Genomic DNA, 23,317 nt, shown 5'->3' with positions numbered 1-23,317 from the left:
AAATAAATAAATAAACCTTAACCTTAACGACGATAACGATAACGATGCAAAAGATCATTGGCACAATAAAAACACATCATAAAATTTATTAGATTTTTTACAACCATGATTTTTTAAAACGTGTTTAAGACTAAAATGTTCCTTGGACCTCACTGTAACGAAATTTTCTAGCTATTTAAGTGCTGGTGATTGTCAAATCAGGTATTGATGCAGGTTCTTAGTTGTTGATTTCAATTAAAATAGACCGTTTGTGGTCTTATTGAATTGTTGCCTCACAATGCAACTGACAATTTCACGCAATAAATGTTCACAAACATAACAAATTTGTTTTACATTTTACGAAGTCGGCCTCACAGAGTGTATACAATTTAAAACTGCGTAACACGCCAGACTTGGCTCATAGCGATCACAAACTACATTGAATTCCTCACACAAAACAAGGAACGGATCAGAGTAATCAGAGGAAGGTAAGGCTTTCGCCTACGTCAAGAGGCTAGAGAGCAGTACGGGCGAGTCGATCCGATGGTGTTTTGGACTCTTTGTCCAGCAATAAGCAAACTACAAAATTATGTTGCTTCAATGATTCCATTCGTAGCTTCCGTCGCAACTCTCCTATATTCTTCAGGAACAGAGAGCAGTGGTACCGAGTGGCATTCCGCATGATGGATTCTAATCGCGCCAGGGAGCGTTATGCCGATAGCCATTCAGTACACATTGCACTAGCGAGCAGCAACATCATTTTGTCAGCGACAGGATCATTAACGTCGCGAGCCAGTCGTTTCAGCAGATTACCCTTGGTCAAAAGGTTGGTTGATGACGATCCAGCATTCTATGCCCAAACGCATCTTCAACAAATGGAAAGCGCGATTGGATATCTCTAGCAGAATAGACGAACATTCGTTGTGTACCTTCACACACTTTCACTGATGTTTACGATGCTATTGACGGAGTCTGTGTTTGCGCGCGTTGTGAGTAACACACAAGGAGCTATCCAAAATAGTCTGTTGGCGTCGAAGTTCCAGGTAGCTCCCCAAAACAAGATCACACTATCGAGACTATTGGTACTTAGCGCAGCTGTTTTATAGTTTGTCCAGACATCAACTTTGCGCAGCTGTTCGACGTTTGTACACTACCTCATTGTTGGTTCGATATCTTATGTACACTAGAGTAATACCCATCATCAGTCGCATGTTGTCCCGTCGTCTAGTAGGACCCAAAAGAAAGGAATTGTGCTGAATTGTTTGTAACTAGACAGTATCGAACGCATGGACGGACAGATGATACAATTATGCGATGAAGAAATGTTGGGACACATGGACCAAATCTCCTAAATTAAGGCACAGTTCAACTGAAGATGCTTCGAACATTGAACAGTTGCGGTTCCTAGATCAACCACTAGAATACTATTCAAAATGTTGTACCTCTTCTGGAGACATACGTTTTGTGGAAATAACTGGAATCTCGTAACATTTGGTAATGTTTTTGCCGTTCGAGCGAGATACGTGTACGGTTAGCAAATGCAAGGTATGGGTTTTATTTACTCATCTGTTGAAGGATTTGCATGGGATAAAAACAAAGTATACGTGTGGAACGTGTTGAGCAGTGCAAAATTTTAGGTAATATTTGAGAGCACTAAGCGAGAAAAAGGCATCTGCTTACTTATTCAGCTGCTGTACGAAAATATGTCAGCTTCGTGCGTCAGCATTTGCGTCATTTACAAAAAAGGCTTATGTCTTTCGTTCCAGCAAGCGAATTTGTTGATGATTTCCTAGCAGCTGCACGAGATCGTTATCTAACTGCTTACTTTTAGTATAGAATGTAAAAACCTTCGCTTTGATTTGATTTGCTCTTTAAACTGTGTCACGAAAATTTAGCGCCATTAGAACAATTAGAGCTTTGGCTGTTCGATTTATTTATCTATAGTTTAAAATTGCGTCTAGTTGATCTCTTACATTTCGCAAGCATTTATACATGAAGTTTAGCATTCTAGTCTGCTGTTCATCGGTTTCGCAAGACGCAATCGAGAAAAAGCTTGTTCAAAGTGCTTGAACATGTTGCTGAATACGGTGGACAATGTGGAAATGGCGTTGTTAGGTTCATACAATGTGTGCCTTAGTTCAATGTGTTGACATTTACTTTTATACATTCAAATATGTCCAGGGTATCGATAGCAGTCGAGAGTACATAACAGGTATAGCCTGGCAGTTGTTTCGCCAGTTTTGTAAAGACCCGAGCAAAAGCTAACGTTACCAGTGACGTGGTAAGTTATTGCGACCTCTATAAGGTTCCATTCTCGCTACACAAACAATTTGAGGCTGAACAATATCTCAACCATAGTGAATGATACGGAACTCAATCGCAATAACTTTTATGGATCAGATCGAACTCAACATTGCATCGGATCGAGTTGGAAACATGATTTCGGCACAGAGCGCCCATCCTCAAAAGAAGGAAGATTTATGGGGTTAAATAATAAAATAGAATAAAATGACGTGGAAAGCCTAAATATGGGTGTTTGTGCAGTTCTTTTTTATTTCACCGAAAAAAGCTTATAATCACCAAATAGAACAGACACTTTCATTTCTTTAATGTTTGGACGGTTGATGTGTAAGACACATTCGGCAGAAAGGTTGTCTATTTGAGTTTTAATAGGTCAAACGAGTACAATTATGTACAATATCGTGGTTAGCGTATAAATGCACAAAGGTAACCTTCTACAGGGCTATCGCACGGTATGTCGTTCCACTTACCGGATACACCGTCAATTATTAGACAATTTTCCACACCCTTAAAGTTATTTGGTTCATTTGGGAGGTAATTTTTGTATACGATGGGTTTGTTCAAGGAGTACCACACGAACGTTCCTTCATTACCGTAGTCCATACCGCCGATCCACCATTGGCTAGTCATGGTGCCTACTGCGGCTTTTATGGCATTATGCAGTCGAGTATTTTCGTCGGCTGACTCAATGGAAGCCAAGTGGCCTCCCATAATACGACACGCTTGAACGGCTCTGAAGAAGTCTACGTTTCGTCGAATTGGTAAAAAGGTTTTGAGACCTGTAAAGGAGAGAAAACAAGAAAATATCGGAGCTTAATTATGCACGTAATAAAAGGGCGTTGAAGTATTCTGACCATGTGCTTCCATCGCGTACAACGCCAAACACAGTACCAGACACAAAGTCTTGAACGCCATAGTTTCCACTTTAGCTTTGGTGGTGCCTTGCAAAACGAACTGCTACAGAACTCAACTGTCAGGTCGACTTTTATACCCTAGCTCAGATGTTGACTCAGGTGTTCTGTCCGGTGCCGCCAGCTATAAAACGGAGAGATCCCTTCTTGGTCCATCGTACTTTGCAGATAGAGGTTACCCGTATCGACACACAGGATGAAGTCTTGCCTGATCGCTTTAGTTATCGCCGGTCTTGTGGCCGTGGGTCTACCCACAACCCACGCGCTTCGGTACATTGCTTACACTAACGTTGGAAACTTCTACGAAGCCTATCACACGTGTATACTAAAAGGAGGTTATTTAGTAGCGATAGAGACACCAACACAGAACGCGTTGGTGGTCGCGGCAATTAAGAAGGCAGGCATTACTGGAACCTCCTGGACCTCGGGCACGGACTTTGGCATGGAGGGAGCATGGATGTGGGTGTCAAGGAACAAAGGTTTGGGAGCTTTCAACGGATACAACAACTTCGCCCCTGCCAGGCCACTCTACGATACCGCCGCCAAAGAAGACTGTTTGTCGATAAGTGCCACTGGTGTGTGGAAAGACGTGGACTGTGCTAGCAAATTACCTTACGTTTGCGAATTCACGTACTGAATATCGATGTGTTAACCGTGGGTTTAGAAGTTAAATGGACCTACAGCTAATAAATAAAAGGCGTGCATCGAAATTCAAATACTCTATGCTTAAAGGTGTTTCTGCAGTTCACTGGTGTTTTGTTTTTATGTATATATATATATATATATATATATATATATATATATATATATATATATATTTTAATAAAAGTATAAGCGACACGCAATTTTAATATGTGAACAAAATTATAATAATCAATTAGACTAAGACGAATGAGTGTCAAATTGAACACTTAATGTCCAAGAACGACTAAACACCTAGTTTAGGAGGATTTTTTTAAAATGCAACATGTGTTCCGAACTAGTTTATTATTCGGTTAGTTACAGAATTACAATTTAAGTTATAGTTTTTCATAACACAAAAAAAATTACAGGTAGTCCCTGAGATACGCGGTTCCTGTTATACGCGGATTTGAAGATACGCGGTTTTTGGAAATTTGACGGCTGAGCTAGTTTATAGTACAAAATCTAAGCAAAAAGATGAAAAATTATTTGAAAATACTATTCTGTGTCATATAAACCACTTGTTTTTGACTTATTTTAATATAATCTTTCTAAAAATCACCTGATTCGCGGAATAAATTAAGTGCACAGAAGAAAGTCGACTCTGTGACTTTGAAGTCTACACGAAATTGCACCAAGATTCGACTTACGCGAAAATTCAAGATACGCGGATTTCTTCCGGGTTATAGCGGTCCGCTATAATAGCGTATTTCGGGGAATGCCTGTATAGTACTGTGTGTTTGATTGGTCTATCGAAAATTTTACTGGTTATATTTTACTCGTTATTTTCTTACTGGGCATAATTTCTGATAAATAAATCTACTGCATACATTAGCAGCCAAATGGCAAAATGCCAGATTAGTAAACTTATGTATTATTGCTCCAAAAGGCTCGTGTTAGAGAGGCGAGGCGAAAACCCAATTACTGGTGCCTCCACGAGTGGCCCTGTTAACATATTTCAACCTACGTACAGAAGAGTGATCGCTCTTTCGAAGACGACCAAAATTTCTTATATTGGGTGTGTACGCGAAAATCTGAATTCTGAATTCTGATTGCAATTGACTCTTTATTTTACCTTCATACGCTTACATTCTCTGTTGCGGTTTGCTATAAATTAGCATTCGTTTATGTCGTAGAATTCATTCCTTAACATGCCGCCCTCGTGGAAAGGTTACTTTCTACTTTTATTAACCTGTGAGATTCGTATCTCTAACTATTTTGCTTCTTGAACTGGTAGAAGACATATTTTTGATATCACTTGGCGATATTCACCTTCTTTTGTTCGCACCTTAACGACCCGTATATTGCCATCACCAAATCTCAATATTTTTGTTATTATTCCAATAGCCTATTTTAACGGTGACAGATTATTCTCCTGCGCCAACACCAACGTTCCAGCATCAATAATTTCTCTCTGTCGGGTCCACGTAGTTTGCGGATGGAGTCCGGATTAGTAATCCGTTTTCCACTGTTTCCAGATCCGATGGACATACTCTTGCATGTTCTGAAAACGGTGCAAACGATTGATGTTAATATTTTCATACGATGGTTCAGGTATGGACACCAAACTGCGACGAATCAAGAAATGTCCCGGTGTTAGCACTGCTAAATCTCCAGGGTCTATCGATAACTGCGTCAACGGTCGGGAATTCAAACATGCCTCGATTTGAACCAGCAATGTCTTTAGGTCTTCCTTCAGTAGGATGGTGGCACCAATTGATAAACTTCAGATACTTCTTCATACTCGTGATGGCTGCCTCCCATATTCCTCCGAAGTTTGGTGAGCGTGGTGGACTGAATGTGAATTCAATTCCTTCGGTGAGACAATGAGTGGTTATGGCATCTTGAGCTTGTTGCGTTGTAAAGAGTTCATATTACTACTTAATACTCGAGCAGCTCCCGGAAAGTTCAGCGCTGCGATAAACGCCTGGGTAGATAAATCCTCTAACAGCTCTACATGTACCACTTTAGTTACCAGATATATAAAGACTGCAACATAATATTTAAATGGTGTAGACTTTCGTGGTGCAAATCGATACCATATTGGACCACATAAATCGTCTCCGGAATTCAGGATGGATGGTGGATGGCATTAGCTGCATGGCGAACTCACTGTTAGACTCACAAGTGGGCTGGTCACGTCATGAGAATGACACTGAACGACCCAGCCCGTAAAGACCTTTGACGTCCTCCACATGGACAGAGAAGGCGTAATATGCCCAAATTGAGATGGAGTGATGACGTTGATGCGTCTGACAGAAAAGCCAGAACAATACAATGGCACATGTTGTCGCTCGACCGTGTACGATTTAGACGACTCCTGCATCAGGTTGAGACTTGAGCATCCTGTGTACTAAGATATAGTGCATTTGATGGATTTACCTAATGGATTGGAATGTTGAATGTTTCCTAAAAGTAACTTTCTTCAACCGGTAAACTAGGCCACCGTGAGTTCAAATACATCAGCTAGCCTTTAGCGGAGTAGGCGGCCGCTTAGGGCTTCGTCGAATTGGGGACCCCGAAAGAAAGCTGCTCAGGAGTCAAAGGTGTATAGATTATGTCAGAAGAGGCACGAAAAGCGAAGCTTGAACCCTCTTCCGAGGGGTTCCGAGGAGACCACAAGGGGCACCTGGAAAAATGAGTCCGTGGCCAACCACCCCAGGCTTTTGATTTTTTTCATTTTTTTAGGAAACCCCCGGGGATGATTCGCTGTGAGGCAGTTCAGGGGCCAACTGTGCAAAATGAACCGTAAACCACTACACACGACAGATGATTACACTCTGGAGCTTCGCAGCTGTAAAGAAGAGAGCACTCGCACAAATATTCCACCTAATCATGCTTGTCAACTGAAATCTTCTGTTTCACACTTTTATATTGTAGTATACTCACGTGTGTTGATTAGCATTGAGAGGATTGCATGAAATAAAGAACAGATAGAATTGAATCACCAAACGAGTCATATGCCTTCAACAGCATATCGCAATATCATCTACCTGTTTGAATTTGCCGTTTGACACAGCTCAAGAATTATAAATTTGAATAAAGAAACTTCAAGAAACCGAAACCGAATAATCAGGAAGCTTGATGAGTAACTAATCGAGTTACTATTTTTTGTACTATTTTTTATGTAACGATGCTCTCTCCAAAGAACTCTCTTAATCAAACAATAACTTTTTAAATATTTATCGCCAGACTTGGCTCATAGCGATCACAAACTATATTGAATTCCTCACACAAAACAAGGAACGGATCAGAGTATCAGAGGAAGGAAAGGCTTTCGCCTACGTCAAGAGGCTAGAGAGCAGTACGGGCGAGTCGATCCGATGGTGTTTTGGACTCTTTGTCCAGCAATAAGCAAACTACAAAATTATGTTGCTTCAATGATTCCATTCGTAGCTTCCGTCGCAACTCTCCTATATTCTTCAGGAACAGAGAGCAGTGGTACCGAGTGGCATTCCGCATGATGGATTCTAATCGCGCCAGGGAGCGTTATGCCGATAGCCATTCAGTACACATTGCACTAGCGAGCAGCAACATCATTTTGTCAGCGACAGGATCATTAACGTCGCGAGCCAGTCGTTTCAGCAGATTACCCTTGGTCAAAAGGTTGGTTGATGACGATCCAGCATTCTATGCCCAAACGCATCTTCAACAAATGGAAAGCGCGATTGGATATCTCTAGCAGAATAGACGAACATTCGTTGTGTACCTTCACACACTTTCACTGATGTTTACGATGCTATTGACGGAGTCTGTGTTTGCGCGCGTTGTGAGTAACACACAAGGAGCTATCCAAAATAGTCTGTTGGCGTCGAAGTTCCAGGTAGCTCCCCAAAACAAGATCACACTATCGAGACTATTGGTACTTAGCGCAGCTGTTTTATAGTTTGTCCAGACATCAACTTTGCGCAGCTGTTCGACGTTTGTACACTACCTCATTGTTGGTTCGATATCTTATGTACACTAGAGTAATACCCATCATCAGTCGCATGTTGTCCCGTCGTCTAGTAGGACCCAAAAGAAAGGAATTGTGCTGAATTGTTTGTAACTAGACAGTATCGAACGCATGGACGGACAGATGATACAATTATGCGATGAAGAAATGTTGGGACACATGGACCAAATCTCCTAAATTAAGGCACAGTTCAACTGAAGATGCTTCGAACATTGAACAGTTGCGGTTCCTAGATCAACCACTAGAATACTATTCAAAATGTTGTACCTCTTCTGGAGACATACGTTTTGTGGAAATAACTGGAATCTCGTAACATTTGGTAATGTTTTTGCCGTTCGAGCGAGATACGTGTACGGTTAGCAAATGCAAGGTATGGGTTTTATTTACTCATCTGTTGAAGGATTTGCATGGGATAAAAACAAAGTATACGTGTGGAACGTGTTGAGCAGTGCAAAATTTTAGGTAATATTTGAGAGCACTAAGCGAGAAAAAGGCATCTGCTTACTTATTCAGCTGCTGTACGAAAATATGTCAGCTTCGTGCGTCAGCATTTGCGTCATTTACAAAAAAGGCTTATGTCTTTCGTTCCAGCAAGCGAATTTGTTGATGATTTCCTAGCAGCTGCACGAGATCGTTATCTAACTGCTTACTTTTAGTATAGAATGTAAAAACCTTCGCTTTGATTTGATTTGCTCTTTAAACTGTGTCACGAAAATTTAGCGCCATTAGAACAATTAGAGCTTTGGCTGTTCGATTTATTTATCTATAGTTTAAAATTGCGTCTAGTTGATCTCTTACATTTCGCAAGCATTTATACATGAAGTTTAGCATTCTAGTCTGCTGTTCATCGGTTTCGCAAGACGCAATCGAGAAAAAGCTTGTTCAAAGTGCTTGAACATGTTGCTGAATACGGTGGACAATGTGGAAATGGCGTTGTTAGGTTCATACAATGTGTGCCTTAGTTCAATGTGTTGACATTTACTTTTATACATTCAAATATGTCCAGGGTATCGATAGCAGTCGAGAGTACATAACAGGTATAGCCTGGCAGTTGTTTCGCCAGTTTTGTAAAGACCCGAGCAAAAGCTAACGTTACCAGTGACGTGGTAAGTTATTGCGACCTCTATAAGGTTCCATTCTCGCTACACAAACAATTTGAGGCTGAACAATATCTCAACCATAGTGAATGATACGGAACTCAATCGCAATAACTTTTATGGATCAGATCGAACTCAACATTGCATCGGATCGAGTTGGAAACATGATTTCGGCACAGAGCGCCCATCCTCAAAAGAAGGAAGATTTATGGGGTTAAATAATAAAATAGAATAAAATGACGTGGAAAGCCTAAATATGGGTGTTTGTGCAGTTCTTTTTTATTTCACCGAAAAAAGCTTATAATCACCAAATAGAACAGACACTTTCATTTCTTTAATGTTTGGACGGTTGATGTGTAAGACACATTCGGCAGAAAGGTTGTCTATTTGAGTTTTAATAGGTCAAACGAGTACAATTATGTACAATATCGTGGTTAGCGTATAAATGCACAAAGGTAACCTTCTACAGGGCTATCGCACGGTATGTCGTTCCACTTACCGGATACACCGTCAATTATTAGACAATTTTCCACACCCTTAAAGTTATTTGGTTCATTTGGGAGGTAATTTTTGTATACGATGGGTTTGTTCAAGGAGTACCACACGAACGTTCCTTCATTACCGTAGTCCATACCGCCGATCCACCATTGGCTAGTCATGGTGCCTACTGCGGCTTTTATGGCATTATGCAGTCGAGTATTTTCGTCGGCTGACTCAATGGAAGCCAAGTGGCCTCCCATAATACGACACGCTTGAACGGCTCTGAAGAAGTCTACGTTTCGTCGAATTGGTAAAAAGGTTTTGAGACCTGTAAAGGAGAGAAAACAAGAAAATATCGGAGCTTAATTATGCACGTAATAAAAGGGCGTTGAAGTATTCTGACCATGTGCTTCCATCGCGTACAACGCCAAACACAGTACCAGACACAAAGTCTTGAACGCCATAGTTTCCACTTTAGCTTTGGTGGTGCCTTGCAAAACGAACTGCTACAGAACTCAACTGTCAGGTCGACTTTTATACCCTAGCTCAGATGTTGACTCAGGTGTTCTGTCCGGTGCCGCCAGCTATAAAACGGAGAGATCCCTTCTTGGTCCATCGTACTTTGCAGATAGAGGTTACCCGTATCGACACACAGGATGAAGTCTTGCCTGATCGCTTTAGTTATCGCCGGTCTTGTGGCCGTGGGTCTACCCACAACCCACGCGCTTCGGTACATTGCTTACACTAACGTTGGAAACTTCTACGAAGCCTATCACACGTGTATACTAAAAGGAGGTTATTTAGTAGCGATAGAGACACCAACACAGAACGCGTTGGTGGTCGCGGCAATTAAGAAGGCAGGCATTACTGGAACCTCCTGGACCTCGGGCACGGACTTTGGCATGGAGGGAGCATGGATGTGGGTGTCAAGGAACAAAGGTTTGGGAGCTTTCAACGGATACAACAACTTCGCCCCTGCCAGGCCACTCTACGATACCGCCGCCAAAGAAGACTGTTTGTCGATAAGTGCCACTGGTGTGTGGAAAGACGTGGACTGTGCTAGCAAATTACCTTACGTTTGCGAATTCACGTACTGAATATCGATGTGTTAACCGTGGGTTTAGAAGTTAAATGGACCTACAGCTAATAAATAAAAGGCGTGCATCGAAATTCAAATACTCTATGCTTAAAGGTGTTTCTGCAGTTCACTGGTGTTTTGTTTTTATATATATATATATATATATATATATATATATATATATTTTAATAAAAGTATAAGCGACACGCAATTTTGATATGTGAACAAAATTATAATAATCAATTAGAGTACGACCGGTCGAATTGAACACTTAATGTCCAACAACGACTAAACACCTAGTTGAGGAAGAATTCACGATAATGCACAGAATACAATACAAAATACAGAATTTCAATTGAAGTGAAGCCAATTAGAAGGATGTTTCTTTCTGTGTGTCTAGAAGGACAATGGGGGAGTCGCTATAATCACTTGCTCTATAAGATGCATGGTGAACTCACTGTCTTACAATGGATTTGACTCGCCAGGGGGCTGGTCACGTAATGAGAATGACACTGAAAAGCCCAGCCCATGTCAAGTTGATGACGATCACAAATGACGTTAAACTCACGGCACTTGATCGTCATGTTTACTACATGTTATGTAATTTTCCCGGTTTGCTTAATACATCGTATCAATAGGCAGTAAATTAGTTGTGACAATTTAGTTATTGTGTATGATAATTCTCATGTCACCTACCTGTCTGTATGTATCAGATATTACGTTAATCATATGGTACTACTTTTTTGTGTTCTCCATTCCAATCCATTACCCACAAAATTCGCTTTAATTCGCGGGAAATGTTCTATAAAATGGTCTAAATTACGGTAACACAAGCGAATGTTTGCGAATGCGAACATTTCAACGGCCTTAGAAGAAACCACAACTCCATCAACCATACTTCATACATACTTACCACTACACCAGTATGGCGAACTTTGACGGGTAGTGCAATAAAAGAAGAAAGATTTTTGCAACATTTTTGCTTTATCTCGAGGTAAACATCAACAACATTAACGTTGAAATAAGTTCAAGGTCCCCATGTAAATGTAGTAGATAGAAAGGAGAAGCGAAGAAGTGTGAGAATGTATAGGTGACTTACGCTATTACAAAAACAAAAAGATCGGAGCGGTCAAAAACGAAAAGAAGATTATAATAGTTTACTGAGTTTTCTCTGATCCCTCAAACATGGTTATATTTCAATTCTTCAATATGAAGTATAAACGATGGCTGGCATAACGATTCAATATGAAGAATAAACGTTGAAGTATAAACGAATGGCTAAGGAAATGCGCTATGCACAAAAACTCGATATACGCCAAAGCGATCGGTCACAAACATTTGCGTGAAGAATTATACAGATATAATTGCGTTGGGTTACAAATATTGTATCCCAACACAGTCAAAGGAATGTCAGTCATTTGATGAAAAAAACTAGTAACTAGTTAGTAACTAAAAACATTGTGAAACCGTTCGCCTATTATATTAGCAGTAGATGCTAATCCCTACGTTCTCGGAGCAGTATTGTCACACAAAATTGTACAAAAGTGTAGAAAGTGTAGAAAAACCAGTATATTTTGCGTCAGCGGCTCTCTCGCAATGAAACTATGTCCAGGTTCAGAAGGAAGACTTAACGGTTTATGTCTTTTTTTTTTGTTAACGGAGAGGGAACCTTCAAAAGGTACCCACCTAGAGGGGCATATCGCGGCTAGACACCGCCCCTCGAGATGGGTTATGTGGGATTCATCATGAAGCTTGACCCGTGAAGCGAGTCAAGCAACCGATGCAACCGCACTAAACCACTCCTCGACCTGATCCGAACCCTGCCGATGCGCTGATGTGCGTAGTACTCCATGCGGGGTCGTGTGTGCGTAGCACCCTTGCTGTTGCGCACTGCTGCGTCGTCCTTCCTGGTTGACCTCGCTGCTGCTGCCGCTTCGTGTCTTCCGTCTGCTGCTGCTGCTGTTGTTCCGAATCCACCCGTCCGTGGCCACCTCTCCAGAGTGGGTCCTAGCTCCTAATGCTGCTCTGGTTACTCGTCGCTACCGCTGCTGCTTCTGTTTTCCGTTTTCCTGTATTGTTGGTGGCGGAGAGCCGCTACTGCTGCCCCCGTTGATCCGGGTTCCTTCGTCGCTGCTGCCGTCGTTGTGCTGCTGCATCTCGTGTTGTGCTCGGGTGAACCGTGGATAGTGGAACATCACGTGGTCGACATCTTTCACGTCATGCTCACACACCGGGCAGATAGGCGAGCCCTCCAGGATATCTTTGTTGACGAAGTAGCTCCGCAGGAACCCGTGTCCCGTTAGGACTTGGGTAAGATAGAAATCTATTTCCCCGTGCTTGCGGCCAACCCATGAACTGATGTCCGGGATCAGCCTCCTTGTCTTCAAACCTGGCGAACTCTGCTGCTCTGCGCCGGCTGTCCACTGGCGTTGCCAGCGCTCCATGGTCTCTTCTTGCTGCCGCTTCCGTATGTCTTGGCATTGGCAGAAGTGTAAGAAATAGAAGGAGAAATATCAAATTTGAATAAGATTTCATGATCCGTCAGTTATAGATATTAATTTGATAAAGCGATTTCAAAAGACAGATCCTATATTGCGAGAAGTATTCAGAAACATTAAATACGGAAGGTCCAGAAATGTAAAAGTTTGGTTGAAAGAGCATACTTGTACCTGAGACAATACCTGTTAATCATGTGGAGTTCGCAGGACCTAACTTTCGCTGGTTGAATAAAACCATCTGACCCGGGCGGTAAGGCTTAGATTAACTTCATTTTGTTCAGTTACTTTCACATACTCTAGTTTTTAAACCTATTACTACGATTGCTATTTCACCCATTTGCGCAACACTAATAATTTTATATTCACGGAACCCAAAAAAAAAATAATTGTAATGCGCTTTGCCTAATCATAGGCGTTACATTTTACATACTCTCTTTATCTCTCTCGTTCGCCTGCTCATGAAGCAGCACGTCGTCGTGACATGGCCCGGGCAACAATTATTCACCAGGATGCTCGGTTCCTGGTTGCACCGAATTGAGGGACGCTGTCGAACACCTTCTTGGTGGGGCATGAGTCCGGCATCCTCATTACATGCCCTAGCTATCGTATCCTGTCGGCTTTCGACACCGTCCGGTTCGTCGTACAGCTCAGCAAGCTCGTGGTTCATCCTTCTCCTTCACACTCCATGCTCGAACACACCGCCAAAGATGGTCCGGAGAATGCGTCGCTCAAACACGCCCAGAGCGTTTGCATCCTCTGCTCGAATGGTCCAAGCCTCGTGTCCATAGAGGATCACCGGGCGAATCAATGAGCCATATATCTCACATTTCGTACGGTCTAGAAGTCTTCTGGATCTCAGCAGATGGTGAGGCCCTTAGTATGCACGATTACCCTGATGTCAATGATGTCAATGTCATCAGCGAAGCCAAGAAGTTGGAGAGACCGGAAGAATATCGTGCCACGGATGTCGCTATCTAGCCCCGCGCTTCGTATTACACCTTCCAAAGCGATATTGAACAGTAGACAGGAGAGTTCATTCCCTTGCCTCAGACCCCCTTGGGAGATTCGATACTCTCACCTTGCACTGCACTCTATCAATGGTGGCCTCTAACAGCCGGTTCCACTTCCCAAGAAAGTGGTTCCGCTGCATGATGTTCCATAGCTCCTTCCGATCTATGGTATCGTAGGCTGCCTTGAAGTCGATGAACAGGTGGTGCGTGGGGATCGAGCATTCCTGTCAGTCGCCCTTTTTGTAGACTGGGTGAATGACACCTAGCTTCCACTCGTCCGGTAGTTCTTCCTGCTCCCAGATTCTCACGATCAGTAGGTGCATTTCGACGGCCAACATCTCCGGTCCCATTTTGAAGAGCTCGGCTGCCAGCCCATCGCTGCCAGCAGGCTTATTGTTCTTAAGCTGCTTGATGGCGCAGACAATCTCATCCAGACATTTTCCATACATTTTCCTTTTTTTTGGCAACTCGCTACTTTCAAACGACAGGATGTACAGATCGAAACTCATCTAGCTTAAGCAGTTAAGATTTTAAGAACATTTAAGCAGTTGAAGAATTCTGTGATTTCTTTTTTTTATTATTGAGAATTAGGGCTCGTTGCCATATTGTCAAGATTCTATAATTACTGCTGAAGAAATATTACACAGGGCGTTACGCTAACAGGTGATTTAAATGTGAGACTGATAAAAAATAAAACAGAGTGTGATAAAAAATAAAACAGAAAAGTGTCGTTTGTTGGTCATAAGCTAGGGCTAGAAATAGCAACGAACTAAAAGCGCGAGTGCGTAGACCATGCAGCAGCTCGTTAAGAAGCTCAAAACATCCCAAAAAATTCCTCATTGATTGGTATAGGTCACCTGAATTACGAAGTAAAATTTTAGAAAACTTATTAGAATGAACTCTCGCTGCTCTAATTCTTAACATATATTAACAAAACGGTATCGTACAGTTGCTATGCCGAAAATTTAAATATCCACACTACTCGCTGATACTAACACACGAAAAAGTTCTATTACATTTTCCTCTAAACCGAAACCAGTTGTGCAAATTGAATCTTGAAACACAACACACACCACAGACGAAGGCACAACGGAGTTTTGCTCATGCAAAGAAGTTATCACACGCTCAGATATTCCGCCTAACCACGCTTGACAATGAAATATTCCATTTAACACTTTTCCATAGCAGTATACTGACGTGTATTACGTGTTAGTGTTAGTATAGATAAGTTAGCTTAAGAAGGTTGCATGAAATAAAGATCAGATAGAACTGGAACGCTTAACGAGTCACACATACCTCAGCATTTAATATCTTTCATATATCTATAATTATGTAGAAATAAAGTACGCACATGTGTACACGACAAAGGTTAGGCACAAAGGGACCGGTTCGCTTCACATTATAACTTTACCTCTCAATGCAGCCGTGCTGCCAACCTGTAGTGTTTATTCCATTCCAGTTTATAAAGTCTCGTTGTATACTAGCGGTGTTGGTGATAATGGTGATGATGTTTCATTATAATTCTATATATCACATTATATCTGCCCAGTATATATAATGCTGCGTTATATGAGAAAAAGTAAATAGCTATAGATAAATAAGGTAGATATGTTATATGCAGATATAGTCGATATATCGTGCGTTTACTTTCAGGTTAATACTAAGGCATGCTTAACTTTAATTATTGTTTGTTTAAAGCACCAGCACTGCTAATGCTGAATAAATGACTATTGGTGTAGTTGGAGGATTTGGTTATGACCATTCTGCTATCAAACGCAAAGAGTCACACCTTTCCCGCGATTACGATGCTACTAACGCAAGATATGTATACGCGCGATGTGAGAACGCACAATAGGCGATATTCGAAACAGTTTGCTGGCGTCGAAGATTCGATTACTTTCCCAGAAAGATATCAGACAGCCTTGCTAGAATAGCTTGTATTGGAGCTGATTCTAAATGGTGCGATTCAGAGTCTATGTAAGCCCTTACAATTGCTGTTTGAGTCGATTCAGGAAAAATTCGAATCTAAACTCGTAGAACATTGTTCCTACTTGTATCTATTTTTTTCATGTTTCAGACTCAAGGCTAGTTCTATTGTAATTCGTTTGGAAATGATGATTACTTTATAACATTTACAACATAATATTTATACATGCACCCTCTTTATTTTTGTTTTTCAACAAAATATAAACCTAACCAGAGTCATTCCGTGGGCTGATTTTTTCTTCAGTTAAAAGTTTGTTTGAATATTTTTGCGCATATAATTTCAAACGGGTGAATACGGGCATTTTAGGGTATAATGGGTACATCACTATAACAGGTGGGCTGATAATTGTTTGGCCTAACACATTTATCGCGCTAGAAGATTTTTATCCATATCATATTTCGTTTGTACCAACCTTCAAACGAATTCTGTCCAAATTTGACAGCAATCGGGCCACAACCTAATGAGCTAGAGCATTTTGTGTGACGCAACTTTTGTGCTTTGAGTAATCATGGAAAAGAAGGAATTTCGCGTGATGATAAAATATTAGTTTTTGAAGGGGAAACATATAGTTAAAGCCAAAAATTGGCATGATGAAGAGTCTTTGGACACTGCTCTACCAAAATCAACCATCAAATATTGATATGCTAAATTTAAAAGTGGTAAAATGAGCCCTAAGGACGGTGAACACACTGGAAGCCCAAAAGAGGTGGTTACAGAAGAAAACATTAAAAAAAATCACAAAATTATTAAGAACACCCATAATGTGAAGCTGATCGAGATAGCTGACACCCTAAAGATGTCTAAGGAACGTGTTGGACATATCGTTCACGAGTATTTGGATATGAGAAAGCTCAGTGCAAAATGGCTGCCGCGTGAGCTCACATTTGACCGAAAACAACAACGAGTTGATGATTCGGAGCAGAGTTTGGAGCTGTTTAAGCGAATTTAATCCGAGTTTTTGCGTCAGTATGTTACTGTGGATGAGTGTTGGCTTCTCCACTTCACTCCAAAGTCCAATAGACAGTCATCCGAGTGGACTGGACGCGATGAACTTGCTCCAAAGCGGGGGAAAACACAACAATCAGCTGGCAAGGTTATGGCGTCAATTTTTTTGGGATTTGCGAGGAATAATCTTCATCGATTATCTTGAGAAAGAAATAACCATTAACAGCGACTATTACATCAAATTTTTGGAGCGATTGAAGGACGAAATCGCCAAAAAACGGCCGCATTTGAAGAAAAAAAAGTTTTGTTTCGTCAAGACAACGCACCGTGCAACAAATCAGTGAAAACAAGGGCAAAAATTCATGAATTAGGCCACGAAATTCTTCGCCACTCACCGTATTTCGTAGATCTGGCTCTCAGTGACTAACTCCATTTCTCAGATCCCAAAAGGATGTCCTCTGAGAAGAAATTTTCGTCGGATAAAGAGGTGATCGCCGAAACAAAGACGTTTTTTGAGGCAAGGTGCAAATATTACTATAAAAATGGTATCGAAAAATTGAAAGACCGCTAGAATTGGTGAATCATCCTTGAAGGGACGTATGTTGAATACAAAAAAAAAATTTGGCCAAAAAAAAGTGTTTTACTGTCATAGGCCAAACAATTATCAGCCCACCTGTTACAGCCTGATATTAAAGCAATAAGGAAACTATGCAATGAACTAGCTTTAGATATTGAACGTTGTCGTGCATCGCGCATCGAACCGCCATATTTTAAAACAAGAAACAACAAGCATTCCAATAGGTGTGCTTCATATAGCAAACTGTACTGAGTAAACGTACAGTGCCAAACTCCAGATTCTGGGAATACACAGTGTGCATAACAAACGCGGCAAAATGTTTGGTGTTTATCGTTCGTATTGCAGTACTAGCGAGAAACATGTGCAGATAACGAGAAAAAAAAGGATTTGATTTATTCAACTGCAAAACGAACCAACTGTAAACACTGAAAACGGTTTCATCGGGAATAACATCAATCTAAAACCGATGGTTGACACATTTTAGAGTGGTTGTTTTGCATTTGCTTGATACTGAAGCAAGCCAACTGAGCACTAAGCAAAAAGACACCAGCTTGATTACTCAGCTGCTGTACGTTTACTGCACAAAAAAACGTCTTTTGACATGTGTATTTTAAAATTTTTGGGTTAAAAATGCGCAATTTCAGTTAGCGGTATAATGCAAAAAAAAGAAATCAGTTTCATAGTAAATGATAGTGAGCAACAAATGGGTTTATACAGTTTTACCTATTGATTGTTTATTTTTTTAAATCAAATTCGTTTTACATACCGTCCGGTTCTTTTAGGTCGTTTAAATGAACAGTATGGAACGAATGGGCAGTTGGGGTGGTGTAACGTTAGTTTATAATTATTACCTACGGTCACACCTTACATGAATACACCTTGCATGAACTCTGTATACATACAACCTGATATGACAGTGAATAAACATTCCATCTGGAGATGCCATCCTGAGCGGAGGCCAAACGACACATGGTGTCAGAAGTGGGATCAGTCAAATTTTTTAAGGAAATAGTTTCCTAAGTTTGGAATTATACAATTTAGACGAGTTTGGAGTGTAAGCAGTGAAAATGCCGAACGAGGATAATGTGGTCATGTCGACTCAAGCCGCGTCGATTAAACCACCGAAGCCGCTCACAATCGAGGAAAACATGGCACCCAAGTGGAAACAATGGTGGCGTCAGTTCAAGTGGTATTCAGTTGCGACAGGGCTGGAAAATAAAGCACCACAAATACAAGCGGCAACGTTTATGAGCTGCATTGGCGACGACAGTGTTAGAGTGCTAGACACTTTTGGTTTAACGGAAACGCAGGAAGCGGACATTAATGTGCTCAAAGAAAAATTTGAGGCTTATTTTGTTCCGAAATCGTGCTTAACGTACGAGAGATATATATTTGGGAAAATTATTCAGAGTGAGGGAGAACAGTGTGATGTATTCTTCACTCGAATCAAAGAACAAGGAAAACGGTGCGCTTTTAGTGTGCTACATGATTCGATGGTTAAAGATAGGATCATTGCGGGCACGCGTCACACAAAGTTGATACCGGAATTGCTGAACGATGACAACGACCTACAAAAAACGATCGATTTAGTGAGAAATTATGAACAATCACGAAAACAAACCCAGTGAGCAATTGGACCACTCCCATCCATTTTTTATTCGGATCTCTCGTTCTGGCCTACATGCGACGCGAGATAAAAAATCGAACACACACCTGATACACACGCAAAATCACGGTACGCGATCCACGCCCTCCATCGCGCGTATACGGATATCGCAACGCACCAACACATTCAAAGCAACCGACCGACAACGCGTGTGTCGACAGGTACCTGTGTACTGTGCTCGCGTCTGCCGACTTAGAGTAAAATTTTGTCCTTGCAGCTTACGCGCCTATGTACGCATAGGCGAACACATTCAAAGCGACAGACCGATAACGCGTGTGTCGACAGGTACCTGTGTACTGTGCTCGCGTCTGCCGACCTAGAGTAAAATTTTGTCCTTGCAGCTTACGCGCCTATGTACGCATAGGCGAACACATTCAAAGCGACCGACCGATAACGCGTGTGTCGACAGGTACCTGTGTACTGTGCTCGCGTCTGCCGACCTAGAGTAAAATTTTGTCCTTGCAGCTTACGCGCCTTGCAGCTCAGCATATGCGGCTCGAAGCCCACATATTCAACCTCTCATTTAAAGCGTCCAACTGACTGGCGTGTGTGGATTTCTGCATTTAATCGTAGTTAAATTATTATTTATTTATAAACCATCGGTTGTAAAGTATTGGCAACACTTTAACTAAACAATTGGAACACTTTTTCCTAAGATATTTGAAGGACAAGCGCACAAATTCAATGATCAAAACTAGGTATAATTTGATACATTCGAAGACATTGCTTTGTGGCGATCGGTAACACACGGGAGTATTTAACAATAGCAGGAAAAGTTTAAGTGTTAGATACATACATTGTTCTACAAAGTGGTTAAGAATAAGAAATGTAGTTTTTCTATACATATTAGTGCTGATTTTTCCACAATTTTTACATATTTTTAAGAATAACTAGAAAAGTAGCAGAGATAGATAAAAATGATGTTCTACAAAAATGTAAAGAATAAAATAATACATCTTTCTATGGTGTTTGAAAAGTTCTAAAACTTATACCAAAAATTTTTTTTCATTATTTTTCAATGCAAAAATTATTTCAAAATGCCTTAAATTTTATGTTTTATTTTAAAACAGCCAATCGCCAAGCCATTTGAATGTTTTTCAAAATTTTCAATGACAAAAATCCTTCCCGTTAGGCTTTGTTTATAAACCGTTAGCAACGCACGTGAGCCAAGCTACTCGCGCGACCCTGAAGGATGTACCTATTGCTGCTGCTCGACCGACTTAATCCAATATTCTCTTTCATTACAGCACTATCGCCACGCAAATATATGGGGAAAAAGAGTATCATTCTCTGATAACGGCTCTCACGAGAGAGCCAGAGAGTGGTGCTGGTTCCCCCACCCCCCTTTTTTTTGCATAGAATCATATTTTTGCTACGATCCGGCGTAGGTCCACACGCTGCAAAAGCCGCCGGGCGACTGAAGCGGGCGTGGTTACGCGCCGCTTTATATACCATGCGGTGAGAGTGTGTGCGTGAAGGTTGAAGTTCGTCTTCCTGTCGGTTGTCTACTCGAAAGAAACTTGACTCAAAATTTGACTATGAGAACAAAAGAAACTCGACCAAGAGACTCCGCCTTTGCATGACTGGGAACCGAAGTAATAATAGAAAAGCCTGTTGTCGAAGTGGATGAAGTACGACAGAAAAGGAAAGAAGGCATATCGCACAGTGATGATACGTTTCCATGTAATCGCTGTGGTAGAGAGCACAGACGAAGAATGTGCCCAGCATTTAACAAAAACTGCTTGAAGTGTGGAAAGAAAGGCCACTTCGCGGAAAAATGCTTCAACAGCAGTGCACCCGAATCAGTGAACAAATCATCTAACCGGCCGACAAAAGGAGCAGTAACAACTCGACACGTAAGAATGGTGGATATGGAAGACGAAGAAGATCTGACAGTGGAAGAAGTGTATATAGCTGCGATCCAGGATGACGACGAAAGAAATGAAGATGTATGGTATGAAAAGGTGACGATTAAAGGAAAAAACGTTTCACTTAAGCTGGACAGCGGAGCTTCTTGCAACGTGCTGCCGTGGAAGATCTTTTGTACATTAGGAGAAGAACTTAAACTTTCTAGGACAAAAAGATTAGTCTCGTACACAAACCACAAGGTAAATGTGAAAGGGGAAGCAAATATTCCACTAATGGTCCGTGGTCGTAAAGAAAACGCAACGTTCAAAATAGTTGACGGCGACGTGACACCCATACTAGGAAGAAAAACAAGTGTACGTTTAAAGCTGATTGCACGAGTGGATGAAGTGAGCATGGACAATTCGCTTTTCGACGGTCTAGGCTGCATCAAAGGATTCATATATGACATCGATCTAGTAGATAACCCAACATTTCGGAATGATCCGCCCAGAAGAATTCCGCATGCGCTTCGATCAGCGGTGAAAAAAGAAATAAATTCGATGGTGAAAATGGGCGTAATAAAACCAATAACAGAGCCAACACCAGTACTTAACGCTATGGTCATCGTACGACAAAAAGGTAAGCTACGCATTTGCATTGATCCATCACAGGTAAATAAGAACCTTATCCGTCGAATACATCCGCTCTCGACAGTGGAGGAAATCTCAGCCCGTATCTGCGGATCGAAACATTTTTCGATTTTGGATATGAAAAAAGGATTTTGGCAAATACCAGTATCAGAGAGAACGGAAAAATATTTGGCTTTTGGTACACCCTGGGGAAGATACACCTGCGCAAGATTGCCGTTTGGATTAGCATCTGCGCCAGAAGTATTTCAAAATATGATTAGCACATTATTAGAAGGAATTGACGGCGTAGAAAGCTCCATGGATGATATTCTGATTCACTCTAAAACAAAAGATAATCTGGATGATATCACCAAAGTAGTGTTGAAAAGAATACAAGATTCAGGACTGAAATTAAATAAAGACAAATGTCTTTTCAACAGACAAATAGTCAAATTCCTAGGACACTTGGTCACAGATAAAGGTCTGAAAGCTGATCCAGAGAAGCTGGAAGCAGTACAAAAACTGAAGCGTCCGACAAACAAGCTAGAATTGCAGCGAATCCTGGGAACTATTACCTATTTGGGAAAGTTCGTCGAAAACTTATCAGCGTTAACTGAACCGCTTAGAAGATTATTAGTAAAAGACACTGAGTGGTTATGGGACCATAACCAAGAAGAAGCGTTCTTGAAAATAAAACAAGCCTTGACAAGTCCACCTATACTAGCTTACTACGATGTTAACGCGAATGTCACTCTGTCTGTGGACGCTAGCTCCAAGGCCTTCGGTGCAGTTCTACTACAAAATAACAAGCCAGTCGCATATGCGTCCAAATCACTGACAAAGGCACAAGAAAATTACCCACAGATTGAAAAAGAAGCAGCAGCTATTAGATTTGCTTGCAATCGATTCCACGACTACATCTACGGAAAAAAATTGATTATAGAAACAGACCACAAGCCATTAGAAACCATATTCAAAAAATCTATTGATAGAGCTCCTCCCAGACTAAAACGCATTATCCTTGACGTAACCCAGTATGCACCTGAAATAGTATATAAAAAAGGAACGGACATCCCTCTACCAGACATCCTTAGTAGAGATGTAAACAACGAAGAATCGACAAGTGAACCTGTAGAAAACGCAAAAAAGTCGATAATTAATTAGGAACGCTATCTCACTAGAGCGAACCAAAAAATTAGTTCTTTATTCGTCAACGTTTTCTAGCGGTAAAAAAGGGCGTCTCGCGCGTCGTCCTGCCCTTATATACATTCAATAGTAATAGTATATATACATTCTTTTTCGGTTAGTCCTTCACTCACCGCGGTACTCAGATATCCCGACCGTGAAGCTTTCTTCCGACAACTTCGTAAATACGATATAATGTCCGACAGTGACAGCAGCGGTCGGTGTAAACATCGTTTGTTTACAACATTGCCTCCCGCAGTGAGACAACTGGCTTTCATCCTCTACTCACTCTCACTCTACTTCCTGTTGCTGTCGCTGCCGATCGCTGTCACTTTACCATGCGCCGTATTTTGTTTATCATTCCTAGCTCACGCAGGTAAGTTTCCTTTCCGTACATCTAATAACGCAATCTTTGTTGCAGGTCGCTTATAAATTCCACTGGCGGTTTGGACGCTTGCCTGTCTTACTTGACCTTCCTGGGCCCTAACTA

The 23,317-nt window shown here is 41.2% G+C and overlaps 2 protein-coding genes across 2 annotated transcripts; both read right to left on the bottom strand.

Moving 5' to 3' along the window:
- Nucleotides 1-1,537: 1,537 nt before the first annotated feature.
- Nucleotides 1,538-3,195, bottom strand: LOC128298940 (pulmonary surfactant-associated protein D-like). Its single transcript, XM_053034758.1, has 3 exons — nt 3,135-3,195; nt 2,751-3,059; nt 1,538-1,545 (listed from the first exon to the last, which is right to left on the bottom strand). Exons 1-3 carry the CDS (start codon nt 3,193-3,195, stop codon nt 1,538-1,540), a joined length of 378 nt encoding a protein of 125 aa, XP_052890718.1.
- Nucleotides 3,196-9,358: 6,163 nt separating this feature from the next.
- Nucleotides 9,359-9,868, bottom strand: LOC128298930 (mannose-binding protein-like). The gene is made up of 2 exons (XM_053034747.1): nt 9,808-9,868; nt 9,359-9,732 (listed from the first exon to the last, which is right to left on the bottom strand). Exons 1-2 carry the CDS (start codon nt 9,866-9,868, stop codon nt 9,359-9,361), a joined length of 435 nt encoding a protein of 144 aa, XP_052890707.1.
- Nucleotides 9,869-23,317: the final 13,449 nt, after the last annotated feature.

This window comes from Anopheles moucheti, chromosome 2 (assembly GCF_943734755.1).
Source record: "Anopheles moucheti chromosome 2, idAnoMoucSN_F20_07, whole genome shotgun sequence".
NCBI classification, from domain to species: domain Eukaryota; kingdom Metazoa; phylum Arthropoda; class Insecta; order Diptera; family Culicidae; genus Anopheles; species Anopheles moucheti.
Note: the sequence above shows the minus strand (reverse complement) of the source record. Positions and strands in the feature narration are given on the sequence as shown.

Coding starts and splice junctions, on each gene's coding strand:
- LOC128298940 (XM_053034758.1), bottom strand. CDS start 3,195: ATGGCGTTCAAGACTTTGTGTCTGGTACTGTGTTTGGCGTTGTACGCG. Junction 3,060..3,134: donor GTACGCGATGGAAGCACATG/GTCAGAATACTT, acceptor TCTCCTTTACAG/GTCTCAAAACCTTTTTACCA.
- LOC128298930 (XM_053034747.1), bottom strand. CDS start 9,868: ATGGCGTTCAAGACTTTGTGTCTGGTACTGTGTTTGGCGTTGTACGCG. Junction 9,733..9,807: donor GTACGCGATGGAAGCACATG/GTCAGAATACTT, acceptor TCTCCTTTACAG/GTCTCAAAACCTTTTTACCA.